Raw genomic sequence first — 9,584 nt, forward strand, 5'->3', positions numbered from 1 at the left:
ACAACAACAACAACAATAAATAAATAAATAAATGACATCTCTGAGAATCTTTTCAGTTTATCTTTCTGATGAAATTTTCTAAATGTCCAAATGTTTTGGAATCAAATGGCTCTTCCTGCCTTTTCCTGAACTTTTGAGCCTGTTATAAGCCCTATTCAGGCATTCAGTATGTTGCGGGTACCAAATCTGCGAGGTAGGTAGTGGGATCATGCCCACTAGCCATGCCCCCTGCATCCACACCCAGCACCTGTGTGAAAAGGACCCATGCTAGGTAAACATGTAAGGGCGCCCTCCATGCAGATGGGAGTGGGGGTAGGGGAGAACACTGCTGGGAGTTTCTTGTGCTTGCAGAGTCTATGCTTGTTGCCTAGTTGATGGCTGGATGTGGCCACTGCTGACTGACACCACATTAGTTGAACTGAGGGCTTCAACTCACCTCACAAACACAATTTAATAAGTAACAGCTGCCAGTCCGGGGGATTCAATCCAGAGTTGCCCCTCTATGAATGGGAGGGCTCTTTCTGGGAGTGGATCCAGCTCTCTGTTGGAAGGAGGAGGCAGGGTGGAGATCTTCACCAATTCCTCCTTCCCCTGTAGTTGCCGGTACCATCCCACATACTTTCTGGAGAGTCTCCCTGCTGGAGAGTCATGTGTGACTTACAGCAGAGTTGCTTTATATAGAGAAAGTGTGGCAGCACAGCATTTAGTACCGGAGGCAATAAACACAGGGTAAAGGCTCTCACACACGTTGTCAGAGAAGGCTATCTGACGCTGTTCAACTACAAGCACCCCCCTAAAGTTGGGTGTGTGAGTGTAAGTAAGTGAAGGCATGATATATGGTTACTTGCTTCCTTCAGGGAGAGAGCCACATGGTGCTTGCTGCAGAGACAGAGGAAAAAGAAGGAAGAAGGAAGAGGAAGGGGAGGGAGCAGAAATAGGAACTGATCAAGCTCCAGAACATTATCACCCCCTAGTGTCTGGAGGTATGCGAAGTCATTCCTATTATCCAACACTCCAGGGCAGATTTTCGGAGGCATGGGAGTTGTAGGGGTGAGGAGGAAGCAGCAAAAGTCACCTCCCCCCACTCCACCTGTGGGATCATCCAGTTTGTGGAGTTCTGCTCCATGAGACTTTGGATGCAACCCATTATTAGAAAGAAATTCGTTGGATCCAGGCTGAGAGCATTTCCGCACCAGGCCTGCAACTTTACCGGGGCTTTCTGCTTCCATTTTCTTTGCAGGATTACGACAGGCTCCTTTGGACAGCAAGCACGTGATGTGGAATTGAAAACTTCCTTTCTCAGCAATGCTGTATATGTTCAATGAAACAACGCCATCTAGTGGCTGAATTATAGCACTATGCTGGCATTACACACTGCTGATATGCCCCATTAATTTTTATTTCAGCTTATCTCCAATCTTTTTGAAAGTGGAATAACTGTGGAAAAGTACAGGAGACACCCTGGAGGTTGGCGACGTTGTGTAAAGGGCACGCAAACTTCCGTGAGTGGCCAATCACGAGCATGCAATACATCACTCATGTAGAGAAGCCCTTAGTTATGCTTAGAGCAACCCAACTGAAATCAATGGGACTTGTTAGTCATGACAAACCTAAATCCCATTGATTTCAATGGATCTATTCTAAGTCTGGATTCAACCCAAGATTTCTTAATTCCTTATTATAGTCGAAACATAACCAAGCCAACCTCACAAAGAAATGTGCTCTTGGATTCATCCGGTGCAGTTGGACCCCACCAGTCAATCAGCGGAAGCTTTACAGACTTGATCCTGTGCAGAACTAAGCATGCCTAGACCCATTCAAATCAATGGACCTCAGCACACTGAATAGTGCATAGAAGAAATATGTGTTTCTAGTGTATTACCAATTACAGCAACCCAAGATTGCAGCCCTAATGATAATACATTAAATAATTGACAATGGGCTGTCCTTTAATGGTGGTCAGAATCTGCTAACTGAGGCAGCTGTTTCACTCTGCCTTACTGTATAGTCCAATCTGAAGTGGATGCTGGTGAGTTCAGTGCAGTCTAGCACAGCTTTTCCCAACCTGGTGTCTTCCAGGTGTGTTGGACTACAACTCCCACCAACCCTAGCCAGGGTGATTCCCTTCCCCCACGTTCTGAGTGGCAGGCATACAGATTAAGAACACGTTTTAATAAATCTCCCATTGTGCTCTTCTCCACTTCCCTTTTTCCTGTCTTTCCAGCCAGAGAACTCTGCAGCTAAGTGTAGAGTTTCCCTCTGCAAAATGCCAATCAAATGTTTCTCAAGCTGACTTTTATGTTAAATTTTGCGTGGGTTAGCACCCCTTGAACAAGGCATAGGCTTGCTATGTGCTGGTTAAATTATTCTCTGTTGGGGCCTTTTATGTAAATACATTGCAGTGACTCTCTCCGTATCATTCCAGGCTGGCCGTTTGATGTTATCATGTGTAAAATGAGTGGGCTGGTCCAAGGGATGTCTGTCTCAGCTTCCGTGTTCACTCTGGTGGCCATTGCAGTAGAAAGGTAAGTTTGCATCGGTAGTTTTGTTTTCTAGAGCTTTCCCTGCAATCAGGAAGTTAAGTCACAAAGTCATAGAAACCTTACCTAAGAACATACATTGAGGTGGGCAACTTGTTTTGGCCTACAACTCCCATCACCCTTACCAGCATAGCCAATGGTGAGGGATCATGGGAGTTGTTGGCCCAAACATCTAGAAGGCCACAAGTTGCCCATCCCTGATATATTTGTTGTTGTTCAGTCGTTCAGTCGTGTCCGACTCTTCGTGACCCCATGGACCATAGCACGCCAGGCCTTCCTGTCCTGCGCTCTCTCCCGGAGCGTGCTCAAGTTCATATTCATTGCATCCGTGATGCTATCTAGCCATCTCATCCTCTGCCGTCCCCTTCTCCTTTTGCCTTCAGTCTTTCCCAGCATCAGGGTCTTTTCCAGGGAGTTTTCTCTTCGCATTAGGTGGCCAAAATATTGGAGCTTCAGCTTCATTATCTGTCCTTCCAATGAGCACTCAGGGTTGATTTCCTTTAGGATGGACTGATTTGACCTCCTTGCAGTCCAGGGGACTCGTAAGAGTCTTCTCCAGCACCACAGTTCGAAAGCATCAATTCTTCGACGCTCAGCCTTCCTTATAGTCCAGCTCTCACAGCCATACATTACCACTGGGAAAACCATAGCTTTGATTAGACGGACCTTTGTCGGCAAGGTGATGTCTCTGCTTCTTACTATGCTGTCTAGGTTTGCCATAGCCTGATATATATGAATACCTTATACTGCTAGATCAGGGCTGGGCAGAAGGTAGATCAGGATATCCTGGTAGACATCATGGTGATGTGCCATAGGTCAGCAAGAGTTTCTGACTTCCAAAGGTTTAACACAGCCTTCCCCAAACTAACTGACTGGGGGATTCTGGGAGCTGTGCCCCAACACATCTGGTTGGTGCCAGGTTGGGGAAGGCTTTTTCCAACAACAAGGCTTTTTCTTTTTTCCTAAATTTGGATGCTGAAACAAAGAAAGCTTGGAGGGGAAAACAGGAGTGGATTTGAGAATGAAAGGACTGAGACCCATTGTGGTCCGGAAAACAAATTTGCTAGCCCTGCCAGCTTCCAAACAACTGGGCTACTTTGGCTTTCTGTCTGTAGTTTGATTTTTTTTTTCATTCTACCTGACCCTAATCACAACTCCCTGGAATCCCATACAGTAGAATATGTATAGATTTGAAGAACAATGGAGAGAATGACAATACTACTTGAACTCAAGTGCAGGATGTCAAACTGTAATAAAGAAACATATATCAAGGGTGTAGGCCAGCCTCCCTAAACCTGATGCCCTCCAGATGTATTGGACTACATCTCCTGACCAGCATGGGGATGATGGGACTACATCATCCTGATGAGCATGGGCTGATGGGAGTTGTAGTCCCATACATCCGGAGGGTGTAGGCTATTAAGCACACCATTTCTGGGAGCGGGGGAAATAAATACAGATGCAAAATACATTGGGACAAATCTCCTAAATCATGTTCCTTTGTTTTTGGCAGCATTTACCTATGCAGAAAACATGGAAATACATAAATATGTTTTTTAAATCACTGGCAAAAGCAGGTATCTTCTGCCTCAGGATACTCCATACCAATGAACACAAACCAACCATACATACTTAATAGCTTCCACTGGTCCCAAACATAATCCTCTCCATCAGCTATGGAAAATGGTGTGCGTGCGTGTGTGTGTGTGTGTATAATATTTTAACTCTTATTATTTTTATATCACATTTTCATTATTGCTTTAAGATGTCTCTAAGAATTTACTACCTATTGCATTGTTTTTGACTTCTTGTTAGTATTTTTTGAATACTTCAATGAAACAGTGGGATAGAATAATAATAAATAATAATAATGCCATCCTTCTCCCAAGGAGCTCAGGGTGGTATATATATATGGGTTATTCCATTTTATCATCACAAGAATCCTGTGAAGTAGTTTGCAGCTGACATTTGCTAACAAGAACTTGTTGGATCAGTTTGTACAAACGCTTCCTTTGAATGATTTTTGTCCCACAATTATCATCTCCTTTTAGACAGTGGAGGCTGATGGCTCTGATGTCAGTGGGTCTGTGAATCTGCACTGGGTTTTAGTGAGAACCAGACAGAACTCTAAAGGAGCTATCCAAGGTGCTAAACCCAGGGCTGAACTGTATCCCCAAAACAAGTTCAATACCTTGGATAGCTCCTTTAGAGTTCTGAGTGAAACCCAGAGTGGAGACAGCCCCACTGACATTGGACCCACCAGCCTCCACTGCTTTTAGAGATGCTAGAAGGTGAGGACTAAAACAAGGATTTTTTGTATGTTGCGCTTAACACCCCACCTGGGGAGGGGGGGGAATGTGGACTGCCAAGGGCATCCTCCAGGTGTCACTTAACAAAAGGCCCTTTGAGCATGTGTTCTAGTACATGCCACAATCACCTCAGCAGACCATGAAGGAAATACTTGTTTCTTACTCCTGCTCCAATATCTGAATATATTGCTTTTTCCTTCTGTCCTAGGTTCCGTTGTATAGTGTACCCATTCAGACAGAAACTAAGCCTACAGAAAGCCCTGATCACCATTGTTATCATTTGGGTCTTAGCTCTAATCATCATGTGCCCCTCTGCAGTCACCTTGACTGTCACTAGGGATGAATACCATTTCATGCTAGATGTCTACAACAATTCCTACCCGCTCTACTCCTGCTGGGAGGCCTGGCCAGACAAAGAGATGCGCAAAATCTACACCACTGTTCTTTTCTCTCACATTTACCTTGCCCCTCTCACCTCAATTGTGATCATGTATGCTCGGATTGCCTTCAAACTCTTCAAATCCTCGGCATCCATACGAGGCTCCCAGTCGGAGGAGCATGAGGGGAGAAGGGTCTCCAGAAGGAAGATCAAAGTGATCAATATGTTGATCATTGTGGCATTATTCTTCACACTCTCTTGGTTGCCCTTGTGGACATTAATGCTGCTGACAGACTACGGGAACCTCACTGAGTATCAACTCAACCTTGTTACAGTTTATTTTTTCCCATTTGCCCATTGGCTGGCTTTCTTTAACAGCAGCATTAACCCAATCATCTATGGGTACTTCAATGAAAACTTCCGGAGAGGCTTCCAAGAGGCCTTCAAAGTTCCGCTCTGCTCCATGGAAAGGGAACACAAGGATACCTATTCTGATCAGAACAACAGTGGATTCCTTTTTGGGGCACGCAATCGGATTTTTGTTGAAGTTCACGGCAGTGACTCAGCACAGCCCTCCGAGTCTGGCCAAAGTAGTCTTTTAAGAACAGGATTGTTTCCTGTGAGGACTGGACGGGTAGCTCATCATGGGCTGATGGTGGAGGATTTGGACAGTAAAAGCTGCTCTCCCAATACCGTCAGCATCCCAGCTTGGGATATCTAAGGATATTTGAGAGTCTTCTGACATATGGTGGACTTTGCTAGATATCATTATGTTATTTTCTGAACATGTGAACCAAACACACTTCAAGTAAGCTTCTCAACCCTTTGCCACTGTAACCGTTTAAGTGAAAGGATATGACATTTGGGGAACTTCCCCTTCTTCTTCTGGTCCCAAGTTTTCATACTTCAGTATGGCACAGGCCAGTTTTTATGAAGCATTTCAGTTTATAAATGCATATTGCCCTGTTAAAACCTCATGTATGTGCAGAACGGCCTCAGATGAGATTTTGGGATCCAGGCCTGTGTTTAAAAGGGAGGCAGACAGAATGGTGATTTTAAAGTAGGCTCCTTAGCAGCAGCAGAATTGACCGTGAGTGGTCAGCTGCCTCATCTGTTGGACGCTACTGGCTGTGCTACCAGTGATGATGATGTAAGACTGAGAAGTAAGAAGGAAACTCTCCACTCAGGAAACAAGAGGATAAACTATTCATAGCACACACACACAGAGAGAAACACACACAGAGATTGGTCATTTACTTTACATCGAGCCCTAACAGCCCCATAAACTAATATGAAACTATGCCAGAGTGATTCAGAAGTTAGTGTTGTGTCATGGCTGCTACTTCCACGTGATCAGATCTCATGCCGCCCTGGGCTATTTGTTTGTTTGTGGGGATGAGCCTCCTGTGATTCCCAGCTAGTATCCCATCCAGGTACTGGCCATGCCTCCAAGCTTAACTTCAAAGACTTGATGCTATCTGGATACTTCTTATGCTAGTCTAGCTGTGGCATTTGGACTCTCCAATACCCTAGTGGTTCCTAAAACCTCTTGATTTAGGAATCGTGTGAGATGGGTGGATGTCATGGATTTATGGTTCCCAGAAATTTCCAATTTACAGCTGTTTGAGGATTATGGTCACACAGCATGATCTACAGACTGCTGAAATTGGCATGCTGCTGCTTCTGAACCAGTTTAATCCCAGCCAAGTCAATGCAATTAACCCAGTTTCAGTGTTTTGTGGATTGCACCCATACCGTCGCTTTCTCATTCCAGTGCAATGAACAACTCTAATCTCAAGCGCCTGAAGTTCAGGGGTGGGGGGTTATGGCCCACATTAAAAAGCACCAAATAATATCCTTTTTTTTTTTTTTTCAAAAGGCCCATAAATCACTAAAGGTAACAGCATTTTTATTGTAGTCATTGAGCATTAGAATAGCACCAAGTATGCAAAGTTAAGTATAAATCACAAAAAGTATTTTTACCTTAAGGACTAACACATGTATTTTGGCATAAGCTTTCATGGACACTGTCTACTTCTTCAAATACATGAAGTGTTAACCTCAAATTGACAGTATTAAATATACATGCTGGGGGTGGGGGAGGGGAAACTGTGTTGTGAGAGGGAACTGAAATGCGAAAACTACAGACCATGATGATTACCTTAATGGTTTCCATTCCACAAAACACTGTTGGGTGATAACAAAGACATCATTGTAACGGTCAGCCAATTAACATACGTAGTGTGATTTAAAAACAAAACAAAAAAACCTTTGTCCTTATTCAGATCATGAGAAATAGAACTGAATCTCTTGATGAATTATACTTCAACAATTTTCATGTCTTTGAAATTCCTTTCCTCAAGAATGGCCACCTTGAGGTCATTGACAGAGTGGGGTGGTTCACATGACAGGACAGCCCAATTTGGGTTGTTTAACCCACAGTGAGGCTGTTGTGCATGCAACTCGGGGGTCGTTGTGTTGTGCAAACCCAGGGAACATGGGTTATGTGAGAGTTAAACAATGTATTGTTTATTGTAAACAATTTATAACCCTAGAACAGACCATGGGTTATGCGAAGGTTGTTTAACCCTCACGTAACCTATGCATAACTCACACTCGCTGGGTTCATATGACACAAGAACCCTAAGTGAGGGTTGGATATGGAAAGTGGTGCTTGCGGGCACCATGGCTTGTCATGGGTTAAATAACCCACGCCGAGCCACACCGTGTCCTGTGAACCAGGTCATTGTACTAGTCTTTACACCTACTCATTGCTTTACACCTACTCACAATGAATCTCGTTTGCCATTTTGTTGCCCATTCAGCTACTCTGGAGAGATCCTTTTGGATCTCTTCCTATTATCACCTTGGGATTTTACCATCTTGAATGATGGTATGGTGTCATCTACCCCACTATTTTGCTCTCTCTATGATATTTATAAATGTTAAATAGCACCAGTACTAATACATATTCATTGAAGGACTCTCCCCACCTCCCCATTCCTTTCCTTTCTTGCTAGAACCATCTATTTCCTCCTAACCAGTTATATTACCAGCAGTACTTTCATCTATTTATTTATCCCATAACTGCAAAGTTTACTTAGGAAGCTTTGGTGAGAGATTTTGTTAAAAGCTTGCTGAAAGTCTAGGACAGTCTTCCTCAAACCTGGGACCCTACTGATGTGTTGACTACAACTCCCATCATCCCCAGCCAGCATGACCAATTGGCTGGGGATTGTGGGAGTTATAGTCCAACATATCTGGATGGCACCAGGTTGGGGAACGCTGGTCTCAGTATACACTGCCTGTCAGATTGCCCCTACCTATGTGTTTTTGGACATACTAAAAACAAATAAATCAAGACAGTTGGTGAGGCAGGAAGCCTTCTCTTTGCAGAAGGCATGCTGATTCTTCAAAGGAAAGATCTGTCATGCCGATATTCTAGAACATGAATGCAAAACGATGGTGGGGTGGAGGTCAGATTGCCACCTTTAGTCCTCCCACGGACCGGATGACATCAGGGAGCATGCCTACACCCACTTATGTCATTGCCCCGCCTATTTTAGCCATTCTCCATCCTAGAAGAGGCAAGAGTATTGTGTGAAGTGGTTTGGCCAACACGGGCGGCTGCTCTTCCCGGTGCTGGCCAAGTTCCTCGATGCCCCCCAGTTATCTCCAATTGCAGATCTAGGGGAGTGCCATGCAGGGGAATCTCCGCTATTACTATTATCTGCGTTCTCAGATTGGAGATAATAGTCAGAATTCTTGCTGGGGGGATTGCTCCAGGAGGCGGTGCTTTGAGGCACAGTCCCACCCCCCTGGAAGAACTACAGGAGGCTCCACAGAGTGGATCGGGAAGGCTGGAGGGCCAGATTAGACCCATGGACCAGGGGTTCTGCACCTCTGTTCTAGAATGGCTCAGAATGTCAACTACATAGTTCATGAACAGTGTTCCTTTATGTATTTTACATTTATTTCAGAGTGACTTTTACCCGACCCTTCAAACAAGTTCCCAGGATGGCTAATAGTTTTTTAATTCTTCTGTCCAAAGAGAACATCACAAACTCACTTCATTTCAGACAGAGATGCAGTTCTACAGCATGCAGTTGCTGAATGACCAGAAAAAAAACCTCAGGCAATCCTGCTCCTGGGTCTTTAACAGCAGCTTGACCTGTAGAAATCAGCAGATGAAGCTTTTCACAGCATTGAGATAAACATGATCACTTGAGCAACTTGTGACCTTCCAGATGTTTTGGCCTACAATTCCCAGCATGCTTCAGCACTGACTGTTTTGGCTAGGGCTGGTGGGAGTTGTTGTTGTTGTTGTTGTTGTTGTTGTTATTAATATTTCTATAC

At 44.3% G+C, this 9,584-nt stretch overlaps 1 protein-coding gene across 1 annotated transcript in view; it reads left to right on the forward strand.

The window, feature by feature from the left end:
- The window catches only part of NPFFR1 (neuropeptide FF receptor 1), a 37,871-nt gene extending 31,922 nt beyond the window's left edge, over positions 1-5,949 (forward strand). Inside the window, exons 7-8 of the mRNA XM_084845650.1 lie at positions 2,426-2,525; positions 5,058-5,949. Of these exons, the coding sequence (XP_084701776.1) occupies positions 2,426-2,525; positions 5,058-5,949 (992 nt within the window). The remainder of the gene's footprint in view (positions 1-2,425; positions 2,526-5,057) is intronic.
- Positions 5,950-9,584: the final 3,635 nt, after the last annotated feature.

Source organism: Heloderma suspectum, chromosome 3 (genome assembly GCF_057233095.1).
Source record: "Heloderma suspectum isolate Gila_16-S chromosome 3, 16-S_ref, whole genome shotgun sequence".
In the NCBI taxonomy this organism is placed as follows: domain Eukaryota; kingdom Metazoa; phylum Chordata; class Lepidosauria; order Squamata; family Helodermatidae; genus Heloderma; species Heloderma suspectum.